The sequence below is a fragment of the Myotis nattereri genome (genome assembly GCF_964212035.1).
Source record: "Myotis nattereri genome assembly, chromosome: 14".
Classification (NCBI taxonomy): domain Eukaryota; kingdom Metazoa; phylum Chordata; class Mammalia; order Chiroptera; family Vespertilionidae; genus Myotis; species Myotis nattereri.
In genome coordinates this window covers 60,446,650-60,467,789 of record NC_138089.1, presented here as the reverse complement: position 1 = coordinate 60,467,789, position 21,140 = coordinate 60,446,650, and the positions used below count along the sequence as shown (strand labels likewise).

The window sequence follows — 21,140 nt, the reverse complement described above, 5'->3', positions numbered from 1 at the left end:
GCCTTCCCGTGGTGTCCCCTCACTCCCATGGAGGCCCGCCCTCGGCTGCCAGGACCCCTCACCGCAGCCACACACAGACATGGACGGCAGGCAGGGAGGCCGGGAGGTGGAAAGGTATAAAACGTGATAGATGGAACCGTGGACATACACCCTGAAGAGCAGCAAGTCACAGTGATTGCCCCCCGACGGCCCCCCCCACCAGCCCCCCACCCTCCGGTCTGGAAGGCTGGTGGCTGCCAGGGCCCTGGAGAGGCACCCGGAGTCCTCAAGGCTGTGGAGTCCACAGGCATTGCACACTGTGCCACTGACCACACGGACAGCTGGACTTAGGTCCCCCAAACACTGCTGGGTGAAGACGTCAGGGTGCTGGGTGCGGCAGCAGCGGCTGGAGCCGGATCACAGGGGACAGGTTCACGCGGAGGGCACGCTGAGCCTGCTGCCGCACTTCGTCGTCCGAGGACCGCTGGTCCACCTTGAAGGCCCGGAATGCCAGCAGCTTGGAGGCTCCCAGGCGCAGGCGTGCCTTCGGGGAGCGGGCCCCAAGCCGGGCTCGCTTCTGGGGAAGATGAGCTTTTGCCTCCTCAGTCCTTTTCCTCTTCTGCCCCCCGGTCCCAGGGCTGCTCTTCTGGCCTTTCCTCGCAGTCCTGGCCTGAACAGACCCTTTCAGCCGGCCCCGGCCCCGGCCCCTGGGCTGGGTCCGAGCAGCCTTGGCCTTGGCTTTGGCCTTGGCCTGGATCCATGCTGCCTTGGCCCTGGCCCGCGCTGCTCTGGCTTTGGCCTTGGCCTTGGCCTGTGCTGCTTTGGCCTTGGCCTTGATCCATGCTGCCTTCGTTTCCGCCCGGGCCTTGGCAGCTTTGGCCTGAGTGTGAGCCGCCGTGGCCCGGGCACAGGCAACTCTGGCTAGTGTTTGAGCTGCCTTGGCCTGGGCTGTCTTGGTGCTCAAGGCAGAGACACCTTTCATTTGTGGGCCAAGGAGGGATCCAGTGGCTTTGCAGGTCTTGCTCTGAGGCCCCGTGCTTTCTGGGGGTCCAGCACTGGGGCCCCTGCGAATCACACACTTAGGGCCCTTGCTGGCGACTTTCCCGGGAACCGCCAGCCCCTTTCCGGGACCTTCCCGCAGCTTCAGGGGAGAGTCCGCAAGGGAGAGCTGCAGCGACTGGGTCGCGCGCTTGGCACCCAAGTGGGGCACGGGAGTCTTGAGCGGAACCAGGGCCTCTAGGACAACGGAGAGCCGCATGGCAGGGTAGACGCCTGGATAGAGGTGGGTGGGGAAGCCCATGGCCGTGTCCCGGGCGTGGCTGGCACTGGACTCCTTCAGGGAGCTCAGCAGCAGGTTGGTGGCGGCATGCTTGGCGAGGGCTGGTGTGGACGCCTTGGCCAGCCTGCCCGGCAGCGGCATGGGCAGCAGCGTGGCCCGGCCTGCGGGCAGCCGCACAGCAGCTCGGGGAGCACTGGCTGGAGGTGACGTGGTGGCTGGGATGGGGGCACGAGCGTGCAGCTTCGTCTGGCTTGGGGGTGTGGCTGTGCACGAACTATAGCCGTAGACATCACCGCTGCGCAGGATGGTCGGCTGGAAGCCATCCTCTCGCAGGCCCTGCAGGAAGGCCACCAGCTGGGCCTCCGTGGCACTGAGATCCTGGCTCATGGGGTTAAAGACCAGCAGCGCCTCCTCCAGCGCCTTCTTCCCCGCCGTGGAGATCCGGGACCACGAGTGCACAGCTTTCTCTTCCACATGCTGCGCCACGCTCATGGCATTGGCACTGCAGGCCTGTCCGGGTTGTCTGCAAACCAGCGCTCGGCACCTGCAAGGCAAGAGGAAACGAGTCAATAAGAACAGCATGGAGAAAGGGGTCAGTCAGGGCTTGCACTGCCCAGAGCACCCACCGACAGAGGCCTGGCAGAGTGAGCCACTCCACGAAGCAAACGATGTTCTCCTGACCCCTCCGGGCAGCAGGGTGGGGGCTGGGGGTGGGAGAGGACCCCTGTGGGTCAGAGGCAGCTTCTTCAGGATATTTGCCCACAAGCTCGTCAGAGCCACCCAACCGGCCGCTGTGTCCCTGGAGAGACCTGGGCTCAGCTAGCCTGTTTGAATTCAAGTCTGTATTTTCTGGGGCCAGAAATCTAGCATTAGACTCAACCCTGGGAACACGAGTGAATATCTGTCCTCAAGGAGCCATGCACAGAAGGCAAGACAGAGACACCATCAAGGTGGATGGGAGGGCACACGGTACCCAGCGGAGCTCACGAAGGGGTCAGGAAAGGGTTCCTGGGAAAGGCGGCCCCTGGCTGGGACTGAGTGATGAACAGGAAGGGACCAGATGGACATGGCAAAGGGCGCAGCCTACGCGATGGCTCCAATGTGAGACAGAGTGACACACACTTGGGGTGACGGAGTCTGTGGTCAGGGCTGGGACCCTGAGTTCAAAAGAACAGGGGAAAGCAGGACAACACAAGCCCTGAGTGCTGGCCAAGGGCCCAGACCTCCACCCCACGTCCATGCCCACTCCCTCCCTCAAGCTGCAGCCAGTCAGGAGCCCAGGGGCGAACCTCCCTGCCCACCAGACCTTCTGCTCTCAGTTCCCGACAGGCCACGTGGAGGCCCCAGCACTGGAGTCATGGAGGCCAGCCAGGCTCGCCTTCAACAGAAACTAAAAAGGCTGGCGAGTAGCACATGCGAACCACACAGCTCTAGGCAGTCAGGCGGCCGGGGGGCCGAGCAGAGGCTGCGCGCAGGCCGGGGGCCAGGGGATGCGGGCTGCCCTGCCGAGGGGCTGCCCCAGCTCCGGGAAGAAGCCGCGGGCTGTCAGTCATGACTGAGGTCTCGCCCGCCCCGCAGTGGGGCCGGGGCAGCTGGCTGGGCGCGGGGAGCGGGGAGCGGGGAGCGTGACGGGACCAGCGGGATCGGCCGCTCTTCCCACCCGCCCAGGGCAGCCCCCGGAGGGACATCTCGGACCCGCAGGTGCCGGGCGCTTCCCTCCCGAGGCCACGCTCCGAGCGCAGCCTTGCACGTGGCTCTAGTTGTGCTACTTTCCCGGGTGCAGCTCGGGTCTGAGCACAGACCCGGGAGGGCGGACACCAGGCGCAGGCGGCAGGGGAGACGCGGGTGCTCGGAGCCCAGGTGCTCGGAGCCCCGGGGGCCCTTCCAAGAAGCTCCCGACACCGGGCAGCCCGGCCCCGACCCCCTTCCCATCTGCCCGGGGCCGGCGGGGGAGCCGACGGACGACGGGAGAAGGGACAGGCCCACCGGGGACCCGGCGGGTGGCCAGGCGGGGAATGGAGTCCCCGGGGCCCGAGGAGCGGGGTCTCCGAGGCAGGAGCCGCGCGGGGCCGCCGACAGGGCGCGCAGCCGCCGGTGGGCGCCGGGCGGGGGTCGCGCGGGGGCGGCAGAGCCGGGCGTCCCGCGGGCGGACCCTCCGCGGCGCGGCCAGGCCCACGGCCCCAACCTACCGGCGCCGCCGCGGGGACCCAGGACGCACCTCTGCGCCGCCTCCGCCGCTCCAACATGGCCGCCCGCTGAGCGCCGGAAGTGCGCTGCGCTTCCGCTTCCGGGACCTGGCCCGCCCTGCTGACCTTTGACCCCGACCCCGGTTCCCCCCCCCCCCAAGTGGGGGCGGGGCGGGTGGGTCCCTGCGGGGGGCGCTCCTGGAGGAAGCAGCCGCGGGGGCCGTCGGTGCGGGAGCCCGAGGGGCCGGGGCGCTCCCGGCGGGACCGGGCCGGGTCCCTTCAGACGTGAACCGGGCGGAGAGGAGGGGCCGGGGCGGGGGCTCTGAGACGCCCGGAGGCTGGTCCCCGCCTCGGGGTGCCGGTCTGTCCCAGACGGACCTCGGGGAGCTGCCATCAGAGCCAAGTCTGGCCTGAGCTGGGCTCAGGCGGGTACCAACCCCGGAGGCGCACCTGGGATCAGGGGATGCGGGTCATCCCAGTCCTCCCCTGGCTCTGCGCCGCCATCTTCCGTAGCCCCGAGCGAGGGCCCCGGGCCCTGTCCGCCTGAGCAGAGGCACCTGGTGGAGATCTGAATGCGAGTGAGGCCAGTGGCCCGGGAGCGACCCAGCCCGAGGCGGCCTGTGTGCAGAGGAGAAAGGCCAGGGCGGATCTTGGGGGGCCGCTTCCTGGGGATGAAGGGAAGAGAGGCAGCACAGCAGCCGGCGGAAGCCAGAGTCGCCGGGTTCCCCGGACACTTGGGCTGAGACAAAGGCCCCTGAAGTTTTAGCTGCAGTGGGTTCCATGGTGACTGTGCAAGCGCCCTTCTGGGGGAGCCGCGGCAGCAGACCTGCGGGGCGGGAACCCCGGTGGCGGGGCCGTGAGAACAGACGGCTTCCGGAGTTTGACTGGAGGGAGGAAGGAGAGGCTGGCGGGGCTTGGGGTGCTGGGGGGTCTCTAAAGACAGGAGGCTTTCCAGTGCGTCATGGCGGGAAAGGCGAGGGGAAGGGGCCTGGAGAGGGAATTGTGGGCGCTGTGCGGGGGCTGTAGGGCAGCGTGAACCACCCGAGGAGGAAGGGGACGGAGTTCCCTACGTGGTGAGCGGGTCGGGGCCCAGTGGAGTGAAGCACAGCAGCCTGGCCAGGATCTGCCGCTGACCTGGACCACCGTTTCCGAGGCAGGTTCTCCAGCCGCCAGCCTCTGCGAGTGGCTGCGGCCCCTTTGCTCACGGACAAGGCTCTGCCCACACTCTGGGGCGGAACGGGAGGCCCGTGTCCCACACTGGCCCGGGGGATTGGGTCCCAGCTGCTCGCAGTGCTGTCCTGCTCGATGACACACCCTCACCAGCGGCTTCGCCTCTCCTGGCCACTCCTCTGCTGCTGCTTCCCGGCCTCACCTCCTTCAGTGACGACAGGCACCTGCCCCTTTGTCTCCAGGTGTGCGTCTAGGGCAAACTTTTTGACTCGAGGGCCACAATGGGTTCTTAAACTGGACCGGAGGGCCGGAACAAAAGCATGGATGGAGTGTTTGTGCCAACTAATATAAATTCAAAGTAAACATCATTACATAAAAGGGTATGGTCTTTTTTTTTTTTTTTTTTAGTTTTATTCATTTCAAACGGGCCGGATCTGGCCCGCGGGCCGTAGTTTGCCCACAGCTGGTCTAGGGACACCCGGGGACAGACACTGTCCAGGAAAGAGAGGCAGGAAGGCAACGATCACACACAGCCACAGGACTACTTCTTCGTTCTTTAAAATTTTTATTTATTGATTTGAGAGAGAGAGACTTGTTGTTCCGCTCGTTTATGCACTCACCAGTTGATTCTTGTGCCCTGACTGGGATCAAACCTGCAACCTTGGCGTATCAGGGTGACACTCTCACCAACGGAGCTAATCGGCCAGGGCAGGACCTCTCCTCATAGGTGACCCTTGACCTGTAAGACGGTCTGCCAGCTCCCAGACTTCGCCAATACTCTCGAACACTCAGAAGATGGGCCAGGGTCTGGGTCTGAGGTGGGTAGTCCTTTGTCATGCCAACTTGCCCGCGCTCCGTCCCAGCAATGGCTAGAGGCGGGGCCCGGACCCTGAGAACGGACAGTCACAACATGACTTGGGTCCCAGAACAGCCAGGCCCCGGCGCTGCAGGATGAGGCCGAACCCCTGCTGGAAGGTCCCTTGGCCTCTGACTGCAAGTTCATCCCCTGCTCAGAGGACCCCCCCTCCGCCCAACCCCAGGACCCCCTCCTCCCCTCCCCCCCTCCCCCGCAGGCTGCAGAAAGGCTGTCAGCACTGAGAACAGCGGCCCTGCGGCCTCCACCTGCTGGGACCTGCCCGGTGCCCGCTCGGCGCCTGGGGAAGGGCCGCACCCGCCAGGGAGCAGGCCACGCCCCAAGGGACCTCCAGGGGGCGCCGCCTGGGAGCCTGTGGTCGGGCTCCTCCAAGTTCAGTGGCCGTGGGCGGCCCGGCCCCCCAGGCCCCGGCTCTGCAGGCCCCACGCCCTTCCCTCCACCGGCTCGGAGCGGCCCCCACCGTACACGTGTGCTGTCACCGCGGTCTCATCCCCCCTCCCCACCCCCCGTGTCGGACCCTCAACTCTGGGAAAGCCCAGTGTCCACTCGTCCATCTCTCTGCTCACCCGTTTGCGTGTGGCCGTGGGTCGGCGCCGAGCTGCAGCCGTGGCAGGTGCAGGGTTAACGTGGGGGTGGGGGTGGGGGAGGTGTCCCCGAGTCGGGAGGGGGAGAGGGCGGACCCCGTCCAGCCCCGCCCCGCGCCGGAGCCGAGCCAGAGCCCCGCGGAGCCTGGACGCAGCCCCAGCCGCAGCCGGAGCCGGCGGAGCCGGGACAGCGGACCCCGCGCCCCCGCGGCGCCCGAGCCCCCGCCGGTGAGTCCCGCGGGAACTGGGGAAGTTTGGGGTGCAGGGTGAGCCCCAAGCGCGCTCGCCGGGACCCGCCCCCCGCCCTCCCGCGGGCTGGAAGTTTGGGGCTGGAGGCTCCGGCGCCTGGGGCCCCAGGAGTGTGTCCCTCCAGAAGGGACAGGCTGGGGGGCTGGGGTTTGCTGCGAGGGGCGCCGAGGTCCAGCTGCCCATTCCTGCTGGACCCTCCTCCTCCCCCGTGTGGACACCAGGGGGCTGGCCTGGGGGGCTGAGAGCACCAGCTGCGGAGGGAGGACCCCAAGGGGGAGTGCGGGACCCTGGCCTCCAGGCCCAGACATCCTGGTGGTGGCCTTCTGCTGGGGGGAGTGGGCGAGCTCGTGGCTCCCAGAGGGGCTGTGGGTGCCCTGGAGTTGGATCCCTGGCAGCAGTGGGAGACCTGATGGCTGCCCGGCGCAGAGGAAGCCGGGAGGGGGGCCCCCAGGAGTCCGCTCCTGCAGAGTGGGGAGCCCTGTCCTCGTCCCCTTACCTTCCATCGAGACCGGTCCGACCAGGGAGCGCTGAGGCGCCTGGGCCAGGGCTTGGCCGCCTGTGCCCGCCCCTGCCTCGCTCTGAGCTGGGCTGCGGACCCGCCACTGCCTTTCCCAGCGGAGGTGGGAGGCAGCGCCCAGGCTGGCCCCGCAGGAGGGAGGACCAGCCGCTTGCCTGCCCCGTCCATTCTCTTCTCTCAGAGACCGAGGGGGTGGCCAAGGGGAGGCAAGCAGGGGACAGGGGGTGGGAAGGAATCCCACACGCCCATGGGAGGAGGGAGAGGCCCGGGGTCTGGGAGCTGCGCCCTGCCCACTCCAGGTGGGTGGGCCTCCACGGTGGCTTGCTAGCCAGCCAGGGGGTCCCATTCCTCCTTTCCCACCCAGGATTCCGGCCCGAAGCTACAGGCTGCTCATCTGGCCTCTGAGAGCAGGTCAGGGGCCTGACCCGTCTCCCTCTCTCCTCCAGGAGAAGGCACGTGCCCTGGGCTGTCAGACACCCTTTAACCTGGTGGTCAAGATGAGGCTGGCATCTGTGAGGCCTGCAGCCTGAGCAGTAGCATGGCCTGCCAATGAGGTGAACACCATGGCTGCAGGGGGTAGCCGGGCCTTTGCCTGGCAGGTGTTCCCACCCATGCCCACCTGCCGGGTGTATGGCACCGTCGCACACCAGGATGGGCACCTGCTAGTGCTGGGGGGCTGTGGGCGGGCTGGGCTGCCCCTGGACACTGCCGAGACCCTGGACATGGCCTCACACACATGGCTGGCACTAGCACCCCTGCCCACTGCTCGGGCTGGCGCGGCCGCTGTGGTGCTGGGCAAGCAGGTGCTAGTGGTGGGAGGTGTGGACGAGGGCCAGAGCCCAGTAGCTGCCGTGGAGGCCTTCCTGGCCGACGAGGGCCGCTGGGAGCATCGGGCCACCCTCCCACAGGCCGCCATGGGCATCGCCGCTGTGGAGAGAGGTGAGTGGCTCCCAGGGAAGGGGTCTTGGTGCCCCAACTCCCTGCGTTTTCCCACTGGTTCCTTCCCTTAGAGCCGGGGCAGGAGCTGTTGCATTAGCCTGGGTGCCTGGGACAGGGCTTGGCCTCCTGTGCCCTCCCCTGCCTCGCTCTGAGCTGGGCTGCAGACCCTCCACTGCCTTTCCCAGCGGGGAGGTGGGAGGCTGGCCCCGTAGGAGGGAGGACCAGCCGCTTCCGCCCCGTCCATTCCTCTTCTCTCAGAGACCAGGGGGGTGGCCAAGGACGCTCCTGGTTATAAATAGTCTGGGGGAGCAGGTGGGGCAGAGCCTTGGCTCAGAGCCCGACAGGATTGTCCCTCTACACACATCAGGGAGCCTGAGGTGGACAAAGGCCAGCCTGGCTTGGGGACAGTTGCCATGGCAGCGCCCAGCTGACTGGCTGTCTCCTCCAGAGCCCCTGACATGCCCCCAACTGACCTTGGAGACATAAGAGGGCAAGAACTTACTCTAGTGAAAAGGTGGGGTGCAGAGGTGCTGGTGGGGCTCCTGGGCAGAAGGCTTGTGGCCAACACTCCTCTCCTGCAGGCCCCAGCTGGTCCCCCCACCCCTGGCTTAAACCATCCCCCAGCCTCCTTCCCCCAGGGAGGCCCCATCTTGTGGCCTCCAGGTCTGACCAGGTCTGCTTCTGCTTGGATGCCAGACTTGGTTGCCATAGCATCTCCAGGGAGACGGAGACAGATTATAATTAGATCGGCTGCCTCTCGCCCTCCACTGGAGGGGCCCTGGTCAGAGCAGGAATCCTGGTTCTCCCAGCGCCCCCTCCAGGCCAGCGCATGGGTTTCCCCTGCGGGGGAGGGTACCACAAACATGCGTCCCCCGCCTCCCCAGGGCAGCTGTCGGGGTGGGGTGCCCTGGGGAGCCTGGGGTACCGTCTGCCCTGCTCTTTTCTGTGCAGATGGCCTGGTGTATGCTCTGGGCGGAATGGGCTCCGACACAGCCCCCCAGGCCCAGGTCCGGGTGTACGAGCCCCGCCAGGACTGCTGGCTCTCGCTGCCTTCTATGCCCACGCCCTGCTACGGAGCATCCACCTTCCTGCACGGGAACAAGATCTATGTCCTGGGTAAGCGCCTGGGGGCTGTGGGGAAGGGGCCCGGGGCCCAGAGCCCCTACCCTGTGCGTTGGCTAGAATCAGGCTGAGTTGGGGGGCCAGGACAAGGAGGCTTTGTTGGGGTGAGCCAGGCTTGCTCCGAGGCTCCAACCCCTGGTGGCCCTGCTGGAACTGGAAAACCCAACCTCAGTGCCCAGCAGCGGCGGGTGGTGACCAGGCCCTGGCTGCACAGCTGGCTGGTGGCTGGAGCGGCAGCGCCGAGGCTCAGCAACCTGGTGGTGGAGGCGCCTGCCCGCGCCCAGCCTCCCTCCCAGGTGCCTGATGCCATCGCAGGGGGCCGCCAGGGCAAGCTCCCCGTGACTGCTTTTGAGGCCTTTGACCTGGAGGCCCGGACCTGGACCCGGCACCCAAGCCTGCCCAGCCGCCGGGCCTTTGCCGGCTGCGCCATGGCCGAAGGCAGCGTCTTCAGCCTGGGGGGCCTGCAGCAGCCTGGGCCCCACAACTTCTACTCGCGCCCGCACTTCGTCAACACCGTGGAGACGTTCGACCTGGAGCGCGGTGAGCAGGGCGGTCCTGGGTGTCCTCCCCGCCGTGCAGGGCCCGTGGGGCCCACCCTGACCTCCCCTCCCCTCCCCTCCCCTGCAGGCTCCTGGACCAAGCTGCCCCGCGGCCTGCGCATGAGGGATAAGAGGGCCGACTTTGTGGTCGGCGCCCTTGGGGGCTACATTGTGGCTGTGGGGGGACTTGGTGAGTCTGCGGGGCTGGGACGGGGGGAGCCCAGGGCAGGAAGGAGTGGCCTCCAGCGTGAGCACCACCTGCTGTCTCTGGGCTCAGGGCTCGGGGCTTGTGAGCTGCCCTTTCCGATCTGGGGAGCCAGCGAGGGTGTCCTCAGCCCGACTGAATTGTGTGCCAGCGGGGCCTCGGGGCCGCCGAATGAGTGGCAGGTAGAAACGGGAGTGCGCACACGAAGGGTGAGGAATGGGCAGGAAGCAGCGAGGCCCTGACAGTCCGTCCGGGGCGATGCCTTCTGGCCACACGCTGGGTTCAGGGAGCAAAGGAGCTGGCGCCCCTCAGCCTGTGCCTCCCAACCGCTGTCTCCTGCAGGGAACCAGCCGTGCCCGCTGGGCTCCGCGGAGGGCTTCAGCCTTGCCCGGCGGCGCTGGGCAGTGCTGCCCGCCATGCCCACCGCCCGCTGCTCCTGTTCCAGCCTGCAGGCGGGGCCCCGGCTGTTTGTCATCGGGGGCGTGGCACAGGGTCCCAGCCAGGCTGTGGAGGCTCTGTGTCTGCGTGATGGGGTCTGAATCCTGCGGGAACCTTGTCCCCTGGAGCAGCTCAGGGCCAGAGGCAGCTGCTCTGTGGGATGGAGGCGCGGGCGCTGTCACACAGCCGTGGGGACGGGCGGGAGGCGCCATCCGCAGCGTAGGGTACCCATACGCTTCCACCACCTCACCCCCCTTCACTCATGGCCCTGGCCTCCCCGACCCTTGCTCTGGGACCTACGGGCCCTCTGTCCGATTGGGAAGTTGGGAGGGAAGAGCCGGCCTCAGCCCTGCAGGGTCAGTGCCTGCCTGGGGTCGACCAGGCCTCCCCGTGACTATTCCTGAGAAGTCCTGGCTGCCAGCCTGCCTTGGAGGCCCCTGGGGACCCAGGAGAGTTGGGGAGGGTGGGGGACACAGAGGGAATGGAAGAGCAACCGCAGGAACCTCCAAAGGGTCAAAAACGTTAGCCTTGGGCCCTTTACACTGTTGGCTGTGTGACCTCGGGCCGGTCATTTCACCTCTCTGTGCCTCAGCATCCTCACCTAAACGGGGATCTCCGAAACCTTCCTGCCCCACCTACCTCACAGGGCTGTTGTGAGGACCCAGGGAGTTCAGATATGGAAGTAAAGATGCTGCTAAAAGCTGGTGTGTGGCCCTGGTGTGGACTCCTGTCCCCCGCAGCCCTGTCCTCCTGTGGGGCTTCCGTTGTCCCAAGGATAAGGGTCCAGAAGAGCCTTTTCGATCGGCTGCTGCACCCAAAGTGTCTGCTGTCTCAGCCCCTCCTCAGCCTCCGATTCTCCTTGGGGACCCAGGGCGGCCGCTGTCCCGCTGTCCTGGATGGTGGGGGTCCTCGCAGGACGAGCAGAAAAGGACCACACACCATGCGGGCAGGACGCTCCCCAGGCCTGGGCCTCAGCATCTCGGCCACACCTTGCTCGCCGCCAAAGGTCTCGTGGGGTGTGGTGGACAGCCTCCCTCCGTCCCAGCTGCAGGGAAGCCGTCTGCTGGGCAGGACTGTGTAGCCGCCACCAGACCCCTAGAGGCGAAGCCCCCGAGAAGCCAAGCTGCTGGCCCTCGCCTCGTCGTCCTGGCTTCGCTGCCACTAGTTAGGGCCACTGGCTCTGGCTTCCTGCAGTCTCACTGAATGTGAGGGGCTCACAGCTGGGTTTGCTGCAAGAATGGATTTGGGGTCCCAGAACCCATCTGCTGTGGCCATGGTAACCCTCCTGGACCCATAGCCTCCTGCTGGCTGTGCCCCTTCTCACTCAACGGCAGAGCTCCCAAGGCAACACCCCCCTGCCCAGCACATAGGCACCAGGGGCACCAGTGCCATAGGAGCCGGGCATAAGGCCTGGCAGTGTCTTACTGCGCTCCAGCTCTGCGCCCTCCTGGGCTACAAGCACAGGCGAGGGAGGCCTCGGTGTCAGCCATTCTTTTTTTGTTAATTCTCACCTGAGGCTATTTTCCCATTGATTTTTAGAGAGAGTGGAAGGGAGAGAAAGAGACACAGAGAGAGAAACACGGATGTGAGAGACACACATCAATTGGTTGCCTCCCACATGCACCCCGACTGGGGCCGGGGATCAAGCCTGTAACTGAGGTACATGCCCTTGAGGTACGTGCTGTTGACTGGAATCGAACCCACGACCCTTCAGTCTGCAGGCTGGCGCTCTATCCACTGAGCCAACTGGCCAGGGCAACAGCCATCCTTGTTTAATGCTCTGGACCAGTTTAGACACTCGGAGACGCCCTCATGAAGGTAATGCTGCAGTGGTTTGGACCCGGGGATCTTTGGGAGGTTAGTCTGGGTACTGGGGCCGGAGGCCGGGGGGCCCCCGCAGTCACCGCCACAGTGGCCGCTCTGGGACGGCTGGCAGAAGTTCTGCTGGTAGGTGGTACAGGTGCGGGGGTGGTGGATCTGCACAAAGTGGACGAGGCGCTGAGGGGCGTCACTGGGTCCCGGGGATAACCGGAAGGTGGACTGGTAGGAGGATTCCAGGGGCCGCTGCTGGTAGAGCTCCAGCTCGCCGGAGGCCCAGTGCAGGAAGGTGTGCCGCTGACACAGGCGCTCCATGTTTTTCCGTCTCCCGATGCCCTGCAGTAGGCAGTAGGGACCCTCCTCAGCGGTACGGGCCCTTGGCCCACAGTCCTGGCACCAGGCTTGGCCTTGGGTGCCCCCTAAAGCCAAGCCTGCCCGGTGATGCCTGGCTTGTGCCTGGCCTGAACCCCGCCTCTGGGCCTGCCTCCATTCCGGAGTGAGGCCCCAGCACGTCAGTGGCCCCTGGGAGGCTTGCACATAGTCAGGCCGGCTGGCAGGGGAGCCACAGCAGCTGTTTCCCTGCTCAGCACCAGCCTGGCCCGCTCCTCCTCTCCTCCCCTCCCGCACTGCCTCCCCCACCCCCCTGCCTGGCCCCCCTCCTCTCCCGCACTCACCTTGTCGAAGGAAGTGCGGTTGTCGTGCTTGGAGAAGAAGTGCTGCCGCACTGGCTCCTGGAAAGAGAGGAAGAAGGTCACGGGGGAAACGGTGCTTCCCTGCCCTGAGGTCTTCCCTCAGGACCCACAATGGAGGGAAGGTGCCAGGAGCCACCATCCTAAACTGCTAACCTGCTGCCACCCACAAAGGGCAGATACTAACGAAAGCAACACCTCACTCTGGGCCACCTCAGGACCTCCTGCCCTCGGGCGAGTGGTCAGGCTTTAGGGGAGCCCCCACCTCAACATCACCCAGGAGTAGGCGTAGTTCTCTCCTCCCCTCTCTCCACACCTGCTCCCCCATCAGCAGCCCAAGCTCCTGACCCTGAACACCACCTGGAAATGGACGCTTTTCTCTCTAGTTCAAGCTCCTTTCTGAATTCCAGACCCAGCAGCTAACCGGAGACATCGAGGGCAGCGGTCGCCCACCGGTGCTCTGCGCTCCACTGTGGTCCGTGAGGTCCGAGAGGTTGGCGACCGCTGGTCTAATGGGCATCTCAAGCCCACGGCTGAGCTCGGGATCACTCCCCAGCCCACTCCGGCTACAGCCTCCCAGCTCCGGCCACGGCAGCTGATCCAGCCAAATGCGCTTGATTCCTCCTCTCACCTTACCCCCAGGCGCCAGGAATCCTGCTGGTCCTTCAACATGCACCAGGCCCGGAGCGCGCCTCAGCATGGCCACCGCTTCCCCGGCCCGCCACCTTCCTCTCTGCCGGAGTTACTGCAAGAGCGTCACCCCTGGGATCCCTGCTCCTGAGCCTGCTCCCCATCTGCTGTCCTCTTAGCAGGCAGAATAACTCTCTTAATGCTGAGTCCGTTCACAGCCCTTGTTTGCCAAAGGTCCCTCTTGTTTGTAAAAGCCAAGTCCACCTCCAGCCTTTGAGATTTTTCTGGCCGTGACTCCTCCTTCCCTTCTTCTTGGGAAGTCTTCCTCGAGCACTGAGCACCACTCCAGCATTCCCATCACCCCAACTCTGCATTTCTCACCTTCTCACATCTACATGACTATCTATTCTGGCTGCTTATTGTCTGTTCTCTCTGCCTTGCTCACATCTGTAACTCCGTCCAGACAACAGTGCCTGGCCCAATGAAGGGCCTGGGCTGATGAGTTCAGTCTTGGCTGGGCTGGGGAATGAGCAATGGCTGATGGCAGGTTCCTAAGTAAAAGGCAGGGGTAGCTTCATCCCTGATCTCTGAACCAGAATGTTCAGGGCGGAGCCTGTGTATGTGCCTTTGACAAGCTCCTCCATGGGGACCTCCACCTTAGACAGCGAGAACAGGTCTCCAACCAGAATAAAAGGGCCAGGAGGGTGGGAAGCCAGCCAGCCTTACCTTTCAGTCCTCATAACAAGCTGACATCACAGGGATTAAAAACCCAGGGCCCTTTTAGAAAAGAAACAACAGGAGAAAATCCTCAGAATCCAAAGCCAGACAAAGTTCGTAGACTTGATCCATAAAAAACTGATAAATTGGGCCTCATCAGAATGAAAAACTTTTGCTTTGTGAATGTCCATATGAAGAGACTAAAAGGACAAGCTGCAAACTTGGAGAAAATATTTGCAACCCGCATACTCAATTAAGGACTAATACCTAGAACCAGAGAGCCCTCTCACAGCTCCACAGTAGAATAACAAACTATCCAGTTAGCACCCTGGCCAATGACAAAGACATCTCCCCAAAGAGGATATGCAGATGGCAAGGACACGTGAAAAGAAGCTCACCATCACTAAACATTCGAGAAATGAAGATTAACCGCCATGTGATGTCACAGCACATCCACCATAATGACTAAAATAAGAAACAGAGCCGGCGACAAGTGTTGGTGAGGATGGAGAGAAACTGGGTCCCATACACATGGCTGGTGGGAACGGGAAAGCTACAGCTACTCTGGAAAAGTTTGGCCGTTTGTTTTTAAAACTAAACATACAACTCTTCTATGACCCAGCAACTGCACTCCTGGGCATTTATTCCAAAGAAATGAAAACCTATTCACCCAAACCTGTACACAAATGGTCATGGCAGCTTTCGCTGTAAGAGCCAAACCCTGGAATCAGCCCCGATAGAGAGTCTGTAACAGGTGAAGAGTTAAATGAACAGGCACATGCATGCCACTGACTACTACTCGGTAAGGAAAAGGAATGACGCATCGGCACACACACCGCTGGGTGATGTGGAGGAAACCACGCTGAGTAAGAAAAACCAATCCCGAGAGTTGCACGCTCTGTCCTTCCAGTTAGGTGACACTTTGAAGTGACAACATTTTAGAAACGGAGAGAGTGGTGGATGCCAGGGGTTAGAGACGGAAGGCGGAGAGCGGGGGGCGGTGGGTGTGGTCATAAGAGGGCAGCACCAGGGACCCTGGTGATGTGTCTTGACTGTGGTTGGTATACACAAACCTACACCAGCAAGAAAAAGCAATAGATCCTCATACCCACACACAAGCACAAGTCAGGCTGGGAATCCAGGCGAGACAGGGGAGTGCATGGCCGTCAGTGTCCTGGCTGTGATATTACTATAGCTTTGCACAGCGTTACCATTGGGGGAAACTGAGCAAAGTGTGGAAGGGCTCTCTATGACTTCTCACAACCGTTTATGTATCTACAATCGTCTCAATACAGGCTTGAACTTAAAAACCCTGGGGGCCTGGGAAGACTACGGTCCTTCCCGCCCCACCCAGCTCGGGGTGTCTGCCCCAGAACTTCACCTACATCTTTGTTCTAAACCATCTAGGGCTCCTTTTCCACCAAGTGGTGAATCCATGGTCTCTGAGCAGGGGCGGGCACAGGGGCTGGGGGGCTCAGGCTGAAGAGGCCTTCGGGGGGGGGGTCCCCCTGAGAGGGGTCCTTTGCATGTGGGAGGCAAGGGCCCCGCGGAGGTGGCCAGTCTGCAGCCACCGGTGCTGAGGGCAGACCCGCTGTGCTGCCTGAGGGTGTTGGACAGGGACCCACAGTTGTGGGACCGCCAGCGGCCCGCCCCGCCATGACCCAGGGCTAGAATGACATTTCCCAAGAGTCAGGCAGGTGAAGGCTAGAAAACAGTCAGCCTGGTTTGGAAGAAAATGGAATTGTTTTGTGTCTTAATGACATGGATAAGATGCCTACATGCCACGTGAGAGGAGAGGAGAGTGGCTGCTACCCGTGGGAAGGTTTTAACTACAGCTGTAGTGAGACAGCTGCAGTGAGACAGGTGCGGTGAGACAGCTGCAGTGAGACAGCTGCGGTGAGACAGGTGGGGTGAGACAGGTGGGGTGAGACAGGTGGGGTGAGACAGGTGCGGTGAGACAGCTGCAGTGAGACAGCTGCGGTGAGACAGGTGCGGTGAGACAGGTGGGGTGAGACAGGTGCGGTGAGACAGGTGCGGTGAGACAGGTGCGGTGAGACAGGTGGGGTGAGACAGGTGGGGTGAGACAGGTGCGGTGAGACAGCTGCAGTGAGACAGCTGCGGTGAGACAGGTGCGGTGAGACAGGTGGGGTGAGACAGGTGGGGTGAGACAGGTGCGGTGAGACAGGTGCGGTGAGACAGGTGGGGTGAGACAGGTGGGGTGAGACAGCTGCGGTGAGACAGGTGGGGTGAGACAGCTGCGGTGAGACAGGTGGGGTGAGACAGGTGGGGTGAGACAGGTGGGGTGAGACAGGTGCGGTGAGACAGGTGGGGTGAGACAGCTGCGGTGAGCCCGCAGACGCCCCCCCTCGCTGCCCGCGCCCACCTTGCATCGCTGCAGGAAGATTGTCGGGGGCTGGGGCTTGGCCGCCAGGCGGTACTCGAGGGCGCTCTCATTCTTGAACTGGCCTCGGTAGTGCCCATAGAAGCCATTGTTGTGCTGCAGCGGGAGGAGGCGGGTGGGTGAGGCCTACACACACCCCCACCCACTCCATCCCACCCACACCCCCACCCACTCCCCACCCCCACCCACTCCCACTCCGAGCCTCCACCCAGGGCCCCAGAGGCTCGAGGCGGCTCGTGGGAGTTCTGACCCAACAGAAAGCACCCGAGGTGGGGGCGCCGGCGGGAGATGGAGCTGGGCCTGCGGGGCACCGGGTTCGGCCGGACCCTGGGAGGGGCCTCGGGATGGCGGGGGACCCTACCCAGGAGCCCGCGAGCGCGCTCTGCATCCTTCCGGGGAGAGAGGGCGGAACGCGCTCCCCTCGGCGGAAGGTGGCGCGCGGCCTGGCGTTGCCCGGTGACCGGACCGACGGGCTGTGACCGCACAATGCGGCCCGGGCCTCCCCTGCGGGCCCGGGCCCGGCGCCCGGAGCTCAGTGTCCGGGGCGGCCGCGGAGGCAGGAGACCGGCGGGACCAGCAGGGCCCGCGGGGCGGGGCGGGGCGAGGAGCGGACGGGACCGGAGAACGCGGGCCGCCAGGTCGCCCGTCCCTCCTGAACCACCAGCACCAGCGGGAGGACCCGGCCAGGCACTGCCCGCTGCGGGCTCCGTGCGGGGAGGGGGGGGGGGAGAGAGAGAGAGAGAGAGAGAGAGAGAGAGAGAGAGAGAGAGAGAGAGTTAGTTAGCCACGTCTAAGGGCAGCCCCCGCCCCGCCCTCTCGGCCCCAGCGCCCCTCACCCGGGCCTGGGCCTCGGCACACTCCGCGTCCATCCACCCGCCCCGCCCTCACGGGGACCCGCCTGCCTCACGGTTTACTTGTTAAATAGATTTGACTGCTTCCAGGGAGGGAGACATCGATGCCCGCCCCTGGGGAGCCAGCCGCAGCCGGCACGTGCCGGCGCCATGGACCGAGGGCTGGAGCCTCGCCGGCCTGGTCCCGGGTGCCCGCCCCGGGCGGCTCGGCAGAGCGTCTCCTCCGCCCGCACCCGCCCAGGGGCCCCGGGCGCTGACTCCCCCTCCTCTCTGCTCCAGCTCCCAGCGGGGTCCCCTCTGCCCTCTCCCCCGCCACGCCCCGGGCCCTGGGCGACCTCCCACTCCGCAGTCCATGGGCAGGCGGCTTCCGGGGCCCCTGAGCGCGGGGGCGGGGGGCGGGGGAGAGGGGGGGATGGCGGGCGGGGTGCCTGGGCGGCAGCCGGGGGAGGGGGACGGGGGCACGACTCGCGGTGCACATGGGCTGAGGGCGCGCGTGGACCGCGTGGGCTGGGGCCGCGCGTGGGCAGGGGGCGGCGTGGGCGGAGGGCGTGGGCTGAGGGAGCGGGCTGAGGGAGCACGTGAGTATGGGAGGCGCGTGCGTGAAGCCGGCCTGGATCCCAACCGTTAAAACCGTTAAAACCGTTGAAACTGTTAGTCACGTGCTGCAGCAGGGGCCGGGCCCAGGGGGCGGGGCGTGGTCCCATTGGTCAGCGCGGGCCCTGGGGGCGGGGCCGCGCATGCCTAGTCGGCTTCCACGCGGCCAGGTGCTCGGGAGCCAGAGGAAGAGCAGGGCTCCGTCGGCGTCGGCGTGTGCGGGTCGGAAGTGGCGGCGGGAGGGTTCGGGCCGGCTCTCGGGGCGCGGGGGCGGGGTGGGGGGGGAAGGTGGGAGCCGAGTGACCTCCCAGGGGCCCCGAGGGGCGTTTCCAGGGCCCAGGCTTCCTCACTGGTTCCCTCGCGGCTCCTGGCCCCGCGCCTCCCTGCGAGGGCGGTGGCGCTGGTCCTCCCGGGAGCCCGAGCCGGCTTTCTCGGGTGCCCCCGCTCCCCAGTCTGGCAGGGGAGGCGGGAAGGGAGTCAGCCCGGCAGCGGGTGACGGGAAGCCGACGGGTGGCGCGGCGCCTCTGGATGAAGCGCTGGAGCGGAGAAGGGGGCGGGGGTGAGGCGGGCGGACCGAGGCCGGAGGCGCCGCCGTCTGAGGGGACCAGTTGCTACCCCGGGAGGAGCCGGGACGCCGAGGCCTGGCGCGCCTCCTGAAGGCGGCAGAGGGGGCTCTGCGCCCCGAGGCCCCTCTCAGCCCCGCGTCCCCCAGGCCCTTCCTGTGGAAATGGCCGCGCTCTTGACTCACACCTTCACTGGGGCGCCTCCTTGCCTGGGACCGAGCCGGGGAGCCCCGGAAACCCACTGCGCCTCCCCGCTCCCTGAACAGGCCGCCTCTCCTCGCTGGGCGGGGAGCGCTGCCCGGGAGCGGGCGGGCCGGGACCGCAGAGCCGGGGACACAGACCCTGGACCGAGTGCGGCGCCCCGGGCCGGGGGCTCAGCGGGTGGCGGGCCCCAGGCAGCAGGGGGTCCAGGTTTCCTTCCCGGCGGCGCACCTGCCCCGGTTTCGGGCCCATGCCCAGTCCCGGCCCATCAATGATGTTTCTATCCGCGCCCCCTCCCCCTCTAAAAACAAAACATTTTTTTTAAAGACAAGAAAGCTAAACACTTTAAATCAAAAGGAAGTTAGATCTGGAACTAGGGGAGCACATGCTATAGAAATGACACCTCCCATCAGCAGAGACAAGTGGAAGACAGCGGGTTTGTCTTGCAGATGAGTGATAATGGCCTTAAATAATGGTCTGAATCTAGACAGGAGGAGGAGGGGTTTCTGCTAATGTGGGTAGAAGAAAAAACTCGGCCCTGGCTGGTGTTGCCCAGTGGATAGAGCGTCGGCCTGGGGACGGAAGGGTCCCGGGTTTGAGTCCAGTCATGGGCACGTGCCAGGGTTGTGGGCTCGATCCCCAATGGGGGGCGTGCAGGAGGCAGTCATCAATGATTCCCTCTCATCGATGTTTCTATCTCGCTCCCTCTTGGAAACATTATATATATATATAAAAGAAAAAACTTGGGCTGTCAAAGAAATAAGTAAACCTGAGTCAGGAATCTAACATTCAATTCACCTTCTTAAAATATGTAGTAAGTCTGTGCTGATCTAAGGACCTGAAATATAATAATTAAAAACAATCATATATTTTTAAATCTGTGGATACTTGGAAAGTTTTGCTCCATTGTCTTAATTTAGATCCCAAGTATTTTTCCCCTCTAATTTAATAGTAAATCTTTTCTGAGTATCTATTAGGTGCCATGTACAATTTCTAGATTCTGGGAACATAGCAGTGAACAAAACAGACAAAAATTCCTGTTCTCAAAGAGGTTAACATTATATTCCAGCAGGCCTGGGTGTGCTTGCTGATGTAAAACAAGATAAATTAAAATATGTAGTGTATTAGAATGGTGATGTACTGTGGAGAAAAAGCAAGGGAGAGATATAGTGGTTGTTGAGGTATGATTTTAATAAATAATCGAGAGAACACCTAAAGGAGGTGGGGAGGCCTATGATGTTGATATCTGAGCGAGGAGTGAACCAAGTGGAGGGAACAGGGAGTTGAAGTTGGGGTGTGCCCAGCAAGGGGGAGCAACAGTGAGAAGCCCCATAAAGGGTGTGGGATTGAGCGCAGATGAGAGGCAAAGCTAAGGGGAGACTGCAGAGGGCACGGAAGGCGATCGGGAGCACGCTGCTTTGTGTGTTGAGGAGGGTAAAGCAGTGGAGCAGTTGAGCAAAGGGGTAACCTGACTTAAGGTTCGAGGGACTGACTGCTTTGTAGAGAAGAGAATGTGAAGTGGGATAAGGGGAAACCAGGGAGACAGTTTGGAGGTCATTGCAGCTGTCCGAGCTGGTGGCAGTAGAGTAGGGGTGTCAGGTTTAGCAAATAAAAGTATAGGCCACCCGTTTGGTAAAGTATATGATAGTCTAACCACTGTGCTGTACACCTGAAACCAATACAAAATTATATTGAAAATTATAACTGAAACATTAAAAAAATATAGGAACCTAGTTAAATTTGAATTTCAGGTAAACAATTATATACAGTATACTAGTGGCCCGGTGCATGAATTCGTGCACATTGAAAGGAAAATAATTAGACTATTTTAATATCGCTATTTGCCTTTTATAATAGAAGTGTCAAATTCATGATTGACAGTGACAGATGGAAACACATGTGTGATTGGCGCCAGCAAGAGCTTTATATGTATCGCACATGCGCGAGTCAACTTAGCCTTTTATAGTTATAGAACAAACTTGCTTAATTAGACCTGCTTTATGATTTAGCTACACTTTTTCCAGCCCAGTGAAGCACCCCAACTTCTCTTTTAGGTAATTGTCAGCAACACAGCAGTAAATATCAACACAAAGCTTATTATTGTAGATCACGCAGGGAGAACAAAGGGTGAAATTTTAACTGCAGCCGTGTTTGATTATATTCTGTGCAGTGAGACCTGAAGTTATTTTCAAGGTCCGCTATTTCTTCTTTTCAGTCAGGTCAAGTTTCTAAGCTTTCTAAATCTCAGTTTTCTGGCTAATGAAAAGGAAATAGGTTTCTACCGAGTCTCCTATCTATCTACTCCAGGACTTCTGTGAGGATCAAATGAGATGAGGCACGGGAAAACACTTCACAGACATTTGGATAAAGTGTAAAATGTTTGCACCTGGCTATAAAGCAAGTGGTGTTCCTGGGCTGAAGAAATTCCAAGGAGGCTAGTTGCTAGGGAGAGGAAGCCGGGCGTTGCTATGTGACATCATTACCCAGATGGAGGGAAGGACACACCATATTAGCCTTTTATATAGATACTTTCTAAATTAAAAAATTTTTCTTGTTAATCCTTACCTGAGGATAATTTTCCATTGCTTTTCAGAG

General features: G+C 62.7%; 3 protein-coding genes across 4 annotated transcripts; 1 reads left to right on the top strand and 2 right to left on the bottom strand.

Annotated features, from left to right (window-relative positions):
- Positions 1-110: 110 nt before the first annotated feature.
- Positions 111-3,493, bottom strand: CCDC71 (coiled-coil domain containing 71). Of its 2 annotated transcripts, none has more exons than XM_081106551.1 (2): positions 3,477-3,493; positions 111-1,802 (listed from the first exon to the last, which is right to left on the bottom strand). In XM_081106551.1, exon 2 carries the CDS (start codon positions 1,748-1,750, stop codon positions 359-361), a length of 1,392 nt encoding a protein of 463 aa, XP_080962677.1. In that variant the 5' UTR covers positions 1,751-1,802; positions 3,477-3,493; the 3' UTR covers positions 111-358. The 2 variants fall into 2 exon arrangements, with proteins under 2 accessions (XP_080962677.1, XP_080962678.1); XM_081106552.1 differs by having other exon boundaries at positions 3,448-3,482.
- Positions 3,494-6,155: 2,662 nt separating this feature from the next.
- Positions 6,156-10,786, top strand: KLHDC8B (kelch domain containing 8B). The gene is made up of 6 exons (XM_081106412.1): positions 6,156-6,300; positions 7,285-7,777; positions 8,729-8,893; positions 9,215-9,439; positions 9,527-9,628; positions 9,986-10,786. Exons 2-6 carry the CDS (start codon positions 7,402-7,404, stop codon positions 10,180-10,182), a joined length of 1,065 nt encoding a protein of 354 aa, XP_080962538.1. The 5' UTR covers positions 6,156-6,300; positions 7,285-7,401; the 3' UTR covers positions 10,183-10,786.
- Positions 10,787-11,791: 1,005 nt separating this feature from the next.
- CIMIP7 (ciliary microtubule inner protein 7) lies at positions 11,792-16,724 on the bottom strand (the record flags this gene model as incomplete). Its single annotated transcript, XM_081106413.1, has 4 exons — positions 11,792-12,256; positions 12,574-12,630; positions 16,319-16,432; positions 16,698-16,724. The coding sequence occupies 4 exons, from the start codon at positions 16,722-16,724 to the stop codon at positions 11,792-11,794; spliced, it is 663 nt and encodes a 220-aa protein (XP_080962539.1).
- Positions 16,725-21,140: the final 4,416 nt, after the last annotated feature.

Coding starts and splice junctions, on each gene's coding strand:
- CCDC71 (XM_081106551.1), bottom strand. CDS start 1,750: ATGAGCGTGGCGCAGCATGTGGAAGAGAAAGCTGTGCACTCGTGGTCC.
- KLHDC8B (XM_081106412.1), top strand. CDS start 7,402: ATGGCTGCAGGGGGTAGCCGGGCCTTTGCCTGGCAGGTGTTCCCACCC. Junction 7,778..8,728: donor CATCGCCGCTGTGGAGAGAG/GTGAGTGGCTCC, acceptor TTTTCTGTGCAG/ATGGCCTGGTGTATGCTCTG. Junction 8,894..9,214: donor GAACAAGATCTATGTCCTGG/GTAAGCGCCTGG, acceptor ATGCCATCGCAG/GGGGCCGCCAGGGCAAGCTC.